At 56.9% G+C, this 14,023-nt stretch overlaps 2 protein-coding genes across 6 annotated transcripts in view; one reads left to right on the plus strand and one right to left on the minus strand.

The window, feature by feature from the left end:
- Positions 1-1,509: 1,509 nt before the first annotated feature.
- Positions 1,510-9,356, plus strand: SLC48A1 (solute carrier family 48 member 1). Its single transcript, XM_037135551.2, has 3 exons — positions 1,510-1,757; positions 7,422-7,589; positions 8,153-9,356. Exons 1-3 carry the CDS (start codon positions 1,622-1,624, stop codon positions 8,287-8,289), a joined length of 441 nt encoding a protein of 146 aa, XP_036991446.1. The 5' UTR covers positions 1,510-1,621; the 3' UTR covers positions 8,290-9,356.
- Positions 9,357-10,251: 895 nt separating this feature from the next.
- The window catches only part of HDAC7 (histone deacetylase 7), a 41,438-nt gene continuing 37,666 nt past the window's right edge, over positions 10,252-14,023 (minus strand). For all 5 annotated transcript variants that reach the window (XM_037135543.2, XM_037135519.2, XM_037135523.2 and 2 more), the window contains 4 exons: positions 13,315-13,448; positions 12,926-13,010; positions 11,559-11,694; positions 10,252-11,410 (listed from right to left, as the gene is read on the minus strand). In XM_037135543.2, the coding sequence (XP_036991438.2) occupies positions 11,365-11,410; positions 11,559-11,694; positions 12,926-13,010; positions 13,315-13,448 (401 nt within the window). In that variant the 3' untranslated portion in view covers positions 10,252-11,364. The remainder of the gene's footprint in view (positions 11,411-11,558; positions 11,695-12,925; positions 13,011-13,314; positions 13,449-14,023) is intronic.

Raw genomic sequence — 14,023 nt, forward strand, 5'->3', positions numbered from 1 at the left:
CTCTTTTCTTTTTAAGAAGCTCCCAGACCATTCTGAAATGAGGCAAATGGGGTTAATTTACACTGGTTTACTCATTCCTTTGGCAGTGCATTAATCATGCCCTGCCTAGACTTCATGCGCATGATTGTTATTTAATGCTTACCTTGATTCGCTCTCATTCATTTATCCAAAAAATGTTTATTAAATGACTATTATGTGCCCAGCACTCATCAGGGTGTTGGTGTGGATGAAAGTGGTACAGTCCCTGCTCATGAGTTTAATTCCAGAAGGGTGTAAATAGGCAGAATAATGCCCTCCCGCCCCAGATGTCCACGTCCTCACCCCAGAATTTGTGAATATATTACTTTACATGGCAAAAGAGATTTTGCTGACGTGATTAAGTTAAGAATTTTGACATGGGAAATTATTTTGGATTATTCAGATTCTTAATCACCAGGGTCCTTATAAGGGACAAGAGGGAGGGAGCAGAGTCAGTGAGGAGGTAGAGATGTGACACCAGAAGCAGCCGTCCAAGCAATGGGATGTGTTAGCTCTAAAGATGAAGGGATGTGGTCGGCTCCAGAAGGCGGAAAAGGCAAGGAAGTGGCTTTTCCCCTGGAGTACCCAGGAGGGCAGTGCTGCCATCTTTTCATATTAGCCCAGCGAGACCCACTTTTGGGTCTACAGAACCATAAGATCATCAATGTGAGTTAGTGTGAGCCATTAAATTCGCGATTATTTGTTGTAGCTGCAAAAAGGAATGAATGCAAGGGGTACTCCCAACTTATTCTGTGCAGGTAGGTATGTGATGGGCCTCCACAGCTGGATTCCAAGCGCTTTGAGGACTCGTGTCAAAGGGGATTTTCCCTCCCAGCTCCAGGCAGGAAGCTGGACCTCCACTGGGAGCTCAGTGTATCCGCGCTGTAGTTTCCACTCCCTAGAATCACCTGATTCTGAGAGTGGAGGTGATGTGTGGTAGGGATTTGGATTGGGGGGGGGGGGAAATGAGGCTTGTGGAAATGAAAGGGGAGCTGTCGGGTGAGGGTCAGGTATTCAAGGTTAGAAGGTGATGCTGTCAGGGATCCACAAACTTCAGTGCGAAGTACCTTCTGAGGATGCTTAAAGAAAGTCTGGGAGGGAACCTGGCTGATGGGGGCAGGGCGGAAGGAGGAATCATACTCATTGGTGCTTTCACGTTTCTTATGTTTTGACTTTTATGTTTTAATTTTTAACGAGAAATTTAAATCTCAAATTTTAAACGAGAATGTGTCTCCTATTCAGGGATTAAATTTTCAAAGGAGTCACCGCAGCTGGCTTCTATAAACATGTATTGCCGCGCTTCTCCAATGTCCGAATATTCGGATATGGTAGGTCTCAGGATAAGCCCGGGATCTGCCTTTTTAACAGGTATCCCCCTGCGAATCAGACAGCCCAGCGACCTCGCGGTGCCTAACTCGGGCGTGCGGTCTGCGGCTCCGGGAGCGGGCGGCCTCCGGCCGAGAGGGGCGCTGTGCCCGCGGCGCGGGGGGCGGGCCTGGGCGGAGCACCGGGCGGCCGGTGGCTCACGGCTCCGGCTCTGGATCCCGGCCCTGCACCTGTGACTCTCCGCCGCGCTCGCCCTCACGCCCGGCGTCCGCAACCCATGGCCCCGTCTCGCCTGCAGCTCGGCCTCCGGGCCGCCTACTCCGGCCTCAGCTCCGTGGCCGGCTTCTCCATCTTCCTCGTCTGGACGGTGGTCTACAGCCAGCCGGGGACAGCGGCTATGGGCGGACTCGCAGGTACCCCGAGACGTGGGGAGCGCTGGGGGCCGGGGCGCGGGGGCGCGGGGAAGCGCTCTGCTCCTGAGGCTTCTCACGGGCGGAGCTTCCCGGGGGAGCGGGTGGGGTGTTTACCCAAAAACATCCGTCTGCAGCGGGGGGGCCTCTCGTGACCCGAGCATTCTCCCGGGGACACTGGCACCAGATGCACCCCGAGCCCCGGCGCGACCCCGGGTGCCGATATCTCACCTCTGAGGTTTGCTGGGTCGCAGCCTCCCGCTCCCACGCCTGCTGGGTCGCAGCCTCCCGCTGCCCTATGACAGCCTCTTCCCTGTGCTAAGTGTGAAAACCCTCAAACACGCATACACCTGTTCTTGAGGGTCCCGCCCCTCAAGTGCTTCTTCCTTGGGGTCTAGGTGAGGGCTGAGGAGGGGTGAGTGGAAAGGAGGGCTGGGGGTGCCTGGGGAGGCCCACCTGTCTCCTTCTAGTGTGGACCGCACCCCAGCAGAGTCCTCAGTAGAGACCTGGAGGAGCATGCTAGGCATCTCATGGAAACTGGACATTTTTTTCCACCACGTTGGTGTCTCTTTGCCACCCTTGTGCTGTGGCTCCTCTACCAATCTGCTAAACAGCCTTGCCTGCCACCCTTGCACCTCACCTGGCCACCCTTTCTCTGCCTCAAGGAGGGAAGAAGGGGAGGCAAGGACCAGAGTGAGAACAGCAGTGTGCAGGTGGAAGCCCGGGGCTCACCAATGATCTGTACGCGCCGTGCACTGTCTGGACATTGCATTAACCTCTTTGTGTTGTAAAACTGGTGTGAAGATGAAACATACTTTTTCTGCTTGCTAACTTTATTTTTAATGCTTTCTATGTGTCAGCCACTGTGTTAAGCAATCTGCTTCCAATCTCTCATTTAATCCTGACTTTAGTCCAGTCCTTGGCATGTAATTATTGTGCCCAAGTTACATATAAAGCTTAAACTGAGGCTTAGAGTAAATAAATAGCTTGCCAGGTTACACAGCTCCATGAAATAGTATGTATGGGAAATGGACCTGGGGAAAAAAGTACATGTCAGGATAATGCTTTTTCATATGATGATCTTATTCCATAACTAAAATCCTCTGCCTCACTAGCCCCAGATGGACTAATGACATATCTGCTCATTACCACTGAGCAGCTTACTGAGAGCCATCCCTGGGTAGAGGAGGAATGGGAGGTCAGCGTGGAGCGTTCTGCCTTATAAGGGGGCATACATAACCTCAGCCTAAGTGGTGCCAAGTGGAGCACCGGGGAGTCACCAAGGAAGGGGGAGGGGTGCCTGGCCGGGCTGCTCTTGTGCCTGCCTGGATGTTTCACCACCTGATGCTTTCTGTCCTCTCTGGGGGCAGCCAGGCCCCTCTGCTCACCCATCTACAGACCCCTGACTCCTTTCCCTCACGACCCCTGCACCTTCACCACCTACCCTGTTTCTCCTGGTTCTCTTCTCCTTACAGTTTGTTCCTGTTTCTTGTCCTCCCTGCTTCTGTGCCCTCGGAAAGGTGGTGTCTTCAGGCCAGACCCTGTGTGGTACTGATAAGGCCTGAGATGAGGGGCCAGTTGAGACGGGGCAGGAGGGCGGTCACTGGGATCGGAGCCCGGCTAGGTGCAGTGAACCCCAGCTGTCTGTGTAGCCTTGAGCCCCTCGATTCCTCCTGGGCCTCAGTTTTCTTATCTCCAAGGAGTGGGAGGAGATGCCAGTGAAGGAAATGATCTCAGAGAACTCCCCCTCTCTAGGTCTGAAATGTTGCAATTTTGTGTCCTCTCTTATTCATGCCACAGCTGCCTGTTGGAGGGCCATGAAATAGCCCTCTGGCTTGTGCTCCAGGAGTCCTGGGGTTTTCCTGTGACCCAAGTTCTGCCCTTTCCCTTGCTGCCTCTGAGGCAGGCCAGCTGTGGAGGTGCCTGCAAGGAGAGGCGCTAGGGCAGCGACCAGCTGGAGCAGGGTCCTGGGGCCTCCCTGACAGTCTGGTCTGGGACAGCCAGGAGGTGGCCATGGAAGAGCCCAAGCTGCCGAGTGGTGGTGGTGGTGTGGTGGGGCGAGGGAGGGCCTGCCAGGCCAGGGCTACACACGTGCCCTCTGCTCCCTGAGTGGGCTCTGAGTCTGTAGCCAGTCAGACTTCTTCCTCTTTTGGGGGTAAAACATCAGCGAATTTACCGACTTGTAAGCACCCACTCTGACTTGGCATTTTTTAGCTCAGAAACTGCTGAGTCACCAGAAGGCAGCCCTAGTGTGTTCCTTGTCCCTGAGTACCAGACAGTGGCCGGCGAGGGTGCTGGTTTCTGGGTCAGGGTGAGCCTGGAGCTCCTGGGTCCAGCGGGAAGAGTGTTCACAGGTAGAGTCCTATTCTCTCCCATCCTAGTGGCGTCTTGGAAGAAGAGGCTTGGAGGGAATGCATTTGCAGAAGAAGCAGTTTTGCTGTGGGAGCCCTAGGGAAACACACACTTTTGATCTATATCTAGCAGATAAGGAGAGAGACAAAGAATAGAAAAGTTGCCCCAGGAGTCTAAATGGCTCTGGGTTCTTCCTGCAGGAGCTGAGCCATGAGCTGGAGGACACGAACTGGGGCTCTGGACCTCGCTTTTCTCCAGGGCAGGGGTGGAGGGCGGGGTGTAAGAACGTAGCAGGGCCCGGGCCCAGGGTCCCACTTGTCTGCATTTCCCTCTGAGCTCCTCTGGACACCTCCTGTCTCCTCACCTCCAACTGTGCTGCTGGGGACACTTTCACTTGCCTTCGGCCTGTTTATGAGCCCAGAGTGAAGCAGCTGGGTGGAGTGAAGGGTGAGGTCTGGCATGGACATGCAGGGTGGTAGCTGTCCATTCTGTCCTAATTGTGCAGACCAGGCATCCTGGGGCCCAGAGTGTCCTAGGGAAGGGTGCAGGGCTGAGGGACAGTTAGTTGCCTCCTGTTTCAGGGGACCAGTGAGCACCTTTGGGTGGAGTTGGTGGGGAGGCCTCACTTCCCCAGAAAGTGGTGAGAGCCAGGGTGGGTGAGAATGGGCCTGCCCCCAGACCTGGCTTGTGTTTCTCTGAGGTGAGGCCTACGTGCAGGCGAAGTGAGAGGTAGGGAAGGACGTGCCTGCTTGTTCACGAAGAACTGGGACTGAAACACCCCAGATAGCCACCCTCCTCATCCTCCTGCTCAGCCCTTTTTGGTACATGGATGTACATGGGGGTGGGTGTATGTGGGGTGGGTATTTTGGGGACACTGCTGGAGTGTGGCCAGTGGACTAAGAGAGGTACTTCCATAGGCCCCTATTTCAGCATTTCCTAACCCAGAAATTGCTGAGTCACAGAGGAGTTGCTCTGACCTCTTTATTTTTCTCCTGAGCTAGCTTCTAGAATCTGAGTGGCAAAGATCTCAGAACTCAGCTACTCCAGCCACCACCACAGCTAAATAAGCTGCTCCAGCTTATTAAGGAGACAGAGGGTAAGTGAGGCTGACCCAGACAGGTGCCCAGCTGACTGTTCCTCAAAGGCACTGGGCGACAGTGTCTCCTTCTTAGGGCCTTTTACGAAACCAGATGGCTCCCCCAGATGAACAGTTAGGACTTGCGGGTGGAGACAGGGAAAGACTCCGGGAAGGGTGGCTGGCCCACACCCCAGATCCCGCCAGGGAAGATGGGGGCTGAAGATGTGGGGTTGCTACCCTGTCCTCTGGCCTGCTCCCACTTTCTGCCTCGGCCGGAATGGAGGGAGGCTGGGGTGGACAGGGGCAGAGCTGGGTGAGTGTGGGTGAAAGGGGGTAGGAGGAAGCTGAAGGGGTTGGCAGGGCTGCACCCTCACTGGGGTGGAAGCCTGAGTCACCAAGTTTCCCCGCTGGCGGGACCCTTGGCCTTGCCTCGGTTTAGATCAGTAAGGCTCTGAGGTCACGAGCGGCACAGCAGTGCCGGGCCCCAGGCTTCCTGGCTTGCAGTCTCGTGGTTTGTGTCCCTTGCCAGGCTGCCCGAATGTGACAACATCTCAGCTGGTGACCGGAGCATAGTTCCATGGTGATGCTCCCCTCTGCCTTTTGTTTTCCCTAACTTATAAAAAAATATGAAATATTTGGGGCATGTGAAAAAGGATGGATGATTTAACAAACACCCTTACACTCCCCACCCAGCCTAAGAAATAAAACATCGGAGGTTCAGTCAAAGCACTGGCTCACCCCCACCTATCGACTTCCCTTTCTTCTCTTTGTTGCCACAGATAACAAACCACTTTCTCCAACAGATGCCCATCTTTCCTGTGCACGTGTGCGCAGGTCTCCTGACTCCTCGGACCCCGTCTATGTGGCCCTCGGCCACCAGGCTGGCAGCTGGCCCGCCGCTGTCCTCCTTCCTCTCTTACGGGGACCCTGCAGGCCTGTTCCAGACCCTTGCCAGTGGAATTGACATTTGTTCCTCTCTTTGGGCTGTGTGGCAGGCACGGCCTGGCACAGAGGGCGCTCATTGTATCGGCTGAGCAGCAGCTGGCCCTGTAGGGGAAGCGCCCAGCCAGGCCCAGAGCTTGGGCCCAGGAAAGGCCGGGGATGTCTGGCCTGCCCTTCGCCGCAAACTGGAGGGTGCAACACGGAGCGTGGCCATGAGCGGGGTGGTCTTGAAGCTCTGAGGCTGTGGCCCCTGTGGGCCGGGTGGAGGGCCGTCAGGGTGGGAGGACTGCTCCCCACATGTGTGGCCCTCAGGGTCGACGGAGGCGAGGCCCTAGAAGTGAAGATTGGATTGCAGCAGTCCTCAAACTTTACGATTTCAGGACCTCTTTCCACTCTTGAAAAATAGTGAAACACCAAGAAAATTTTATGTGGGTTATATCTGTCAGTATGTGCCATTTAGAAATTAAAGCTCAGAACATTTTTAAGCATTTAAAAGTAATATTAAAAATAACATAGATTCCCTGGCTGGTGAGGCTCAGTGCCAGCCTGTAAACCAAAGGGTTGCTGGTTTGATTCCCAGTCAGGGTACATGCCCTGGTTGCTGGCCAGGTCCCCAGAATGGGGGAAGCAAGGGGCAGGGGGCAGGGGGCAGGGTAGGGGGTCGTGGGGCACACACATGAGAGGCAACCACACATTGATGTTTCTCTCCCTCTCTTTCTCCCTTCCCCTCTCTCTAAAAATAAATAAAAATTGCCCTGGCTGGTGTAGCTCAGGGGATTGAGTGCAGGCTCGTGAAGCAAAGAGCTGCCGGTCCAAATCCCAGTCAGGGCACATGTCTGGGTTGCAGGCCAGGTCCCCGGTGGGGGACACATGAGAAGCAACCACACATTGATGTTTCTGTCCCTCTCTATCTCCTTCCTGTCCCCTCTAAAAATAAATAAGTAAAATATTTAAAAATAAATAAAAATTAAAAAATATTACGTTAACACAAGTAACATTGTATATGTGTAAATAATCATGTTTTCCCAAACAAACAAAAAGGGAGAATGGCATGGTTTTATATTTTTGCCAGTCCCTTTGATTTGTGACTTAATAAAAGGCAGATTCTCTCATCTACTTTTGCATCCAGGTCCCAGTGAGAGAATGATAGAGACCAACACTGTCTTAGCATTTTTATGCAAACAGGTCTGGCCCATGGGACCTACAGGGCCCTGGGGGGTCGCCGGGGTCACTGGATGGAGGCAGGGAGGAAAGGGAACTGCTGTGTCTCTCCCCTGACCAAGTCTGTCCTGCAGGTGTGCTGGCGCTGTGGGTCCTGGTGACGCATGTGATGTACATGCAGGATTACTGGAGGACCTGGCTCAAGGGGCTGCGTGGCTTTTTCTTCGTGGGCGTCCTCTTCTCGGCTGTGTCCATTGCCACCTTCTGCACCTTCCTTGTGCTGGCCATCACCAGGCACCAGAGTGAGGGCTGCTCCTGGAGGGGAGGGTGCGGGAGGGCCAGTGTGGGGCTCAGGAGTAGACCAGGACTCTGGTCCAGTTCCACAGCTTACATCCAAGGACTGGGCACATCACTTAACCCCCCGTGCCTGGATTTTCTCACTGTTAAAGTGGGTTGAACAAGTGTATCCAGTCCCTGAGGTTGGAAGCGTTCAAAGAAATGCTTGAAAAGTGCTGAGCACAATGTACCCTGCAGGTTAATTGCAGCAGATGTAGTGGGGTGGGAGTGCCCCCTGCTGGCTGCAACCAACAAGGAAAGAAAGGCCTGTGTCCCCGCCCCTAGGGAATTTGATTCTAAAGCTGGTTGGAAGTGGCCTAGGTTAAAGTGACAAAAGCAGCGTAGTAGATACACACCTGTGATTGGCACTGCCTGCTGCCTGCAAACCCTGAAGTGTTGCACTGTGTCTCTGTAGTGCTGGTTCAGTCTCTATTGGAAGTTGGAGAGGAGTGGCCCCGGACTTGTGGGATCGGGGCTGGGGAAGAGGGCAAGGCCTCTGGAGTCACAGCCTGGCTTCTCTCCCCTGCAGGCCTCACAGACCCCAACAGCTACTACCTGTCCTGCGTCTGGAGCTTCATTGCCTTCAAGTGGGCCTTCCTGCTCAGCCTCTATGCCCACCGCTACCGGGCTGACTTTGCCGACATCAGCATCCTCAGTGACTTCTGACCCAGTGGGGGAGGTCTCTGCACCCTGGGGTCCACAGGACCTGGACTCGGCCTCTGAGACATCGGGCGCTGCCCCACCCCTGGGGGACCCCAGAATCATGGCAGAAAATATGCAGCAGGAAGACTTTGGTCCCCCAGGAAGCTGTCCCTTCTCCTCTGAAGGAGACCTGGGTACGGTAGAAAGGGCCCTGCCATGTTGCTCCTCACTGGCCTGGCTGGAGGGCAGCTTTCCCAAATGGGTCTATTTTCTTAGCACTCAGCGAGGACTCTTTGTAAGCACGGCCAGTGTACCAGTGAAGGAGCAAAGAGGCCCGGACCTAGGCCTGGGGGCCTGGGGCAGGTGGTTTGTTCCCTGATGCTCTAGGAATCCTGCCTCAGGCTACGGTAGGTGCCCGGGAAGGTCGGGTCACAAAAGGGGTCTCCAGTAGAGACCTCGAACCCAACCCCAGTGTCCCATCCTCTTGTTCCGCCAGGGGTCTTGGGCACATGGGCAGAGAATCCGGTGTCCCTGCCCCACCCAGAGCTGACCTCCCACGAGTGTCGCTAGGCTCAGTCGTCTTCACCACCCGAGTCTCCCCTCGCACGTGCACCGCACACACACCTCAGAGCAGGGCTCCCCAGTGAGCCCAGACTAAGGTCTCGGGAAGGTGCTTCTGCCCCAAGAAGGGCTTCAGGAGGGGACAGCATGATGCAGGCTGAACGGGCCCCTCAGACCTGTGTCTACGCACCTCCAGCCCTGCACTCCCCCTTCTCACACCTGCCCCTGGCCACACCCAGGTCACCCAGAACAGCCCTGGCCATGAGATGCCCCCCCCAACTCCTGCCCCTTACCTAGGATTTATATCTTTTTTCCTCTTCCTCCTGAAGGGCAAAATCTGCTCTCTCTGCCCATACACTAGCCCAAGGGCTCGCCTGACTCAGAGGAAAGGGACTACTGTCGCGTCTTTTTATGTTGGATTGCCATTTTGCACGGTCTGCCCCTTTCTCACCTGTGTCCACACCCTCAGCTCTTTGCCTTATCTGTGTCACTGTCACTTTAGCAGAAATACAGCGACCATTTGTATCAGACAGCCTCTAGTTGTTTCTTGGGGTGGCGGGGCTCTGAGAGCATGGGCAGGAAGGCTGGTGGTGCTGCGGGTCTTGTCACCTCGTGACGCCATGTCCTTAGCTCACATTGTGCCCTGGAGGGCAGGGGAGGGTTGGTGTCCCACGGGCTGAAGACCCTCTCCCTCTGGTCCCCATGGCATTGAGGAACCCACCAGCTGGGCTCTCCTCTGGCTCTCGGCACAGCCCGGCCACCCCACGGGATTTAGTGTCTGTCACCCCAGAGGCCAGGCCAGATAGGAAGGGGATAAACCCACTTCCCTTCATCCTCTCCCAGGCTGTGGGGGGCTCGGGGCCAGGGCCGAGGTACGGAGGCTCCGCCCCCGCAGCCGGAGGGGCCCAGACCCCTGAAGACAGGCACAGGAAGCCCTGGCCTGCCGCCTCGCCGCTGGCTCTCGGAGGCTCAGTGTGCTCTTCAGAAGTCCTGGTGCTTTACAGCAGGAACCAAAAACAGCGTCTATTTCTGGGGCCTTTAACTGGTAAACAGAAGCCCCAAGAGGCAACGATGACATACCTGATCTCCCGCCTGGGACTGGAGCCCAGGAAAGTCTGACTGATGACTCTTGGGGGTGACTTAGTGAGCCAGGTCTGAGCGATGCTATATCCCTCTCCACCCCCCAGCACACCCTCTGTTTATGGACTCAGCCCAAAGCTGCCACCTCTTTATTACCCCAGGTGGGGCAGGCAGGGGCAGCTAGGGTGTGTGCACGACGGAGTCTTCCTGCAGGGAAGGAAAGGGCGAGGAGCTGGAGGGGGGCTGGTCCCTTCGCCTCCACATGGACTCAGAGGCCGCAGCCGTGCTGCGGAGCTGCACGCCCCTGCACACCCCTCACCACCACGATGCCCTAGCACATGCACCTTTAAAGCAAATAAAACATTTATTGTTCAGATTTTTTCCCCATTTTTTCTTTTTTACAAAAACATGCATACATACACAGGGTATGGTAGTTGTCGGGAAGACAGAGACGCTCGCACACAGACACGCACACTCACACGCACACACACACTCTCTCTCTCTCAAATACTTTCCTTCTTGGCCCCAGGCCTGGACCCCCAGAGCCCTGACTTGGCCAGGGCAGCCTCCCCTCCCCCGCGTCTCACATCTACTCTCCCACCCGCTTTCCCCTCAGCCAAGCTAGTCCTATCTGGGGCAGGGGTCAGAGCCAGGGTCGGGGAGACCCCAGGAAGAGACAGTCCCTGGACAAGGGCAGTGGCCGAGGGATCCCTGGGGGTCACACTGCGCTTCTGAGGGGAGATGAGGGTTTGGCACCATTGGATCAGGAAGCACAGGACTCCCAGGAGCACCCGTCTGCTCCACCAGGGCACTGAGATGGTCGACGTGGGGGGGCCTCTGGCAGGGGGCGGGGCCAGAAGGGAGGCCTGCTGATGACTGCCCTTGAGGGAGCGGTTCACCGCCCAGTGGTGGTGGCCGGGGACTCGGGGAGTGGCGTCGGCGCTGCTTCCATAGTCATCTCAGTAAACAGGCAAAAGGAGCGACTCCTCCTCCCCTCCCTCCCCCCAGTGTGGCCCTCAGAGCCTAGGAAGGGCTACCCTGGCTGAGGCCAAGTTCACATTTCTGTGTGGAGCCTGGGGCTGTGTGCAAAGTCAGGGGTCTGTGGGCCAAGAATAGTGGTCATGGGTGGGCCCAACTGAGCCAGTCCTCCTCCATTTAGTCCTGAGGAATAGGGGCCCAGGAGGGGCCCAGACCCCAAGGGGCAGGCTCTGTTCTTAGGAGAACCCTACTGGGGCCTGGCCAGCTGCCTCGCCTGCATCCTCAGGGTCCTCTTTGGTCCCTATCTTAGACCCAGGGCCCTTCTCAGGCTCCTTGGGGCCACTATCAAAGGGCTGTTCTCTGGCCGCAACTACCTGTCCAGAGGATCTCTGAAGACCCCAGGAACAGGTGCTGTTGCCAGAGGTGAGAAGAGAACCAGGTCTGAAGGGCAGGGTGGGCCGGCAGAACTGTTCCAAAGCCTTAGAGATTCATAGGTTCTTCCTCCTCCGCCAGCTGCTCTGAGGGCCTGGGGGAAGAAAAGCCAGGGGCTGCAGAAAGGGCGTCCACACAGCTTTGGGAAGGCTAAGAAGGCTGGCGTGACTGTGCCAGAACCCGGGACCTGCAAGCTGGGAGGGCACAAGGAGGAGAGGCTGCTGGCTGGGGTCTGGCATTACCTCTCTTCTGCCAAGATGCCCACGGAGAGGGATGCCAGTGCGGTCACTGCCTCTACTTCTGCGTCGGCTCCTGGCACCCTGGGCACCCAGGACTCTGGACAGGAGGCCAGACGCTGCATGCAGCCCCAGTATTTACCTGGGACGAGAAGCCGAGTCAGAAAGGGTTGGGGCAAACAAGTTCCTGCAGCCGGCCGCACCACTCCTAGGCTGGCGCTGAGACTGCACATCTCAGGCCACGGGCCTGAGAGTCGTGGGTGGATCCTCAGTCTGGGACTGGTTCTCTCACCCGCCTCTACCCTCAACACAATGCCTTCCTCGGCTTGGCCCCCACGGCCCTGACAAGGGGCACAGAGCAGATTCGGTGTGGCTATGAGGTGACCCAGAAGATGCCCAAGCCGTTCTCCTAACCCTTTGGCTGAAAGGTGACCTCTGAACCATACCCGCAGGAGCGGGCTTCCTGTGAGCACTCGCAGGGCCCACTTTTCCACAGACGGTCTGAACTGGAGACCTCACAGATCCTGAGCCCTGGCCTCCTGGAGCACAGGGTTCCACTCACAGCAGCCCCCGGCAATGGTCAGTCAGTCCCGCACACAGGAGAGGAGCAGATGGGGGGAGGGAACGACACAGCCCTGGGAGAGCCAGCCGTCATCACGGCTGCTCCGCGTGGCCATCGGCAGGCCACTGGCCCACCTGGGCTCCCGTGCGGACATGCCCACCCTGTCTATTGTTGTGAGAGGTCAAGTCCACGGAGCACGCTTAGAGCGGGGCCCAGTGCGAGGGCTCCGTATAAAGTTCCAGCAGTGTTTCATGTTACCTGCGTTCCCCTGAGACCCAGACGTGAGGAAATCTAATTTACTCATTTTCGTATCCCTAGTATAGATCACGGGTCTTTATGCAAAGTGCTCCACAGACACTGAGCTGAAGAAGAAACCTCCAAGTGCCTTCCAGACGTGTGGTTATTCTAAGACCGGGCCCCCAGAGCAGGCAGAGGTCCCGAGACCCTTGCAGCCGGGACTGAGGGTCAAGGTGGGAACCAACGCTTTCAGCAAGCAAGGCCCAGGTGTAGCCGTTCAGCTGACCCTGGCCTAGAATGTGGCTGGAAACCGGAGGCCAGTCCTGCCTCGAGGAGGCCTCTCTGTGGTCCCTGCTGGGTCCATCTGGAGAGCTCCAAGGGTGTCCACGCCTGGGGCAGCTGCCCCACCATTCCTGCCAAGGTAACGGACAGGAAGCCTACTCCTGGCCAGCCCCAGGCTTCCTGGGGCCAGACCGGGAACCCTGTGGAAGCTCTGGGGCCCTGGTCACGGGGGACAGCCCCCCGGAGGTCCTCCCAAGTCTAGGGTCCTCAGATGTCCCCTGCCCACACTCACTGTGCACCCGGATCACAGCTTCCAGAGAGCGAATGGCATTGAGGTTGGGTTTCTGTTTCCAGGCTTCTTCCGAGAGGGGGTCCACCTCCAGACGAAAAGACTCATCAGCCACCAGTTTTGAGGCCCCCCAGCCCAGCTCTCTCACCCCAAGGGCCCTGGCTTTCGGGGCACAGACAGGCACGTGCCTGGGCTCTGCCTAGGGTAGGAAGCGCTGGCTCCATGCCTTAACTTGGGAAGAGGCATTTGCTCTGTCCCCCTCATTCCAGGCCTGGCCACCCCCTCCCTACTGGTAAGCCCTCAGCGAGGCACCCCACTCATCTGCTCTTTGGGGCAGCCTGGGGGGGCTGCACTCCTTGTACCAGAGGCAGAGAGAAGGGCGAGCAGCTCACCTTGTTGCCCAGAAGAGCAGCCACGCAGGCCTCGGAGGCGTCACAGATGGCTGTGAGGTCATGGCCACCCTCCAAGGCCAGCACCACTGCACCTCCCGCCAAGCTCATCAGCTGCTGCGTCATGTACCCAAAACCTGGATGGTGGGGAGGGCAGTATGGAGGAAGGAAGCAGTGGGGGTGGAGGAGAGGCAGACCCTCTCTGCCTGTTACGTCCTGCTTGCTCCTTCCCTTGTAAATAATGACGCAGACGCAAAACTCTGCCTTCCCCGGTGCTTTCCCAGGAAGTCCCACGTGAGACCCATTAGCCTCACTCAGGGCTCAGAGAGGTTAAGGGACTTGCGCGCCGGTCCGCAGCCAATACGTGGCAGGGCTAGGACTTGAACCAGGGCATCGACACCAGCTGGACGTCTTTTGCACGGAGCCACACCATCTTTTCTTTCTGTCCTGCAGGCCCTGTGGCCCCGCAGGCTGAGTGGTCGCCCTCCGTTCTGAGAACACTGCTCCTCCCTCTCCTCCCTCAGGAGAAGCTGCCAGCCCAGCCCGGGAATGACACGGTTAGGGTGGGGGGAGTCCTGTGGCTGAGCTTCCTGTGTCCCCAGGGTGTGACTCGGTCAAGCCTTCCATGGGGAAGGGAACTGGCCATGAGAAAGGGCCCTGGGCTCACTAGGCTAAGAGAACCCAGAGAATTCCAGGGCCGGCTGCTATACTC

The sequence above is a fragment of the Artibeus jamaicensis genome, unplaced genomic scaffold, assembly GCF_021234435.1.
Source record: "Artibeus jamaicensis isolate MK-2021 breed Jamaican fruit bat unplaced genomic scaffold, CSHL_Jam_final contig_233, whole genome shotgun sequence".
Taxonomy (NCBI): domain Eukaryota; kingdom Metazoa; phylum Chordata; class Mammalia; order Chiroptera; family Phyllostomidae; genus Artibeus; species Artibeus jamaicensis.

Coding starts and splice junctions, on each gene's coding strand:
- SLC48A1 (XM_037135551.2), top strand. CDS start 1,622: ATGGCCCCGTCTCGCCTGCAGCTCGGCCTCCGGGCCGCCTACTCCGGC. Junction 1,758..7,421: donor GGCTATGGGCGGACTCGCAG/GTACCCCGAGAC, acceptor TCTGTCCTGCAG/GTGTGCTGGCGCTGTGGGTC. Junction 7,590..8,152: donor GGCCATCACCAGGCACCAGA/GTGAGGGCTGCT, acceptor TCTCCCCTGCAG/GCCTCACAGACCCCAACAGC.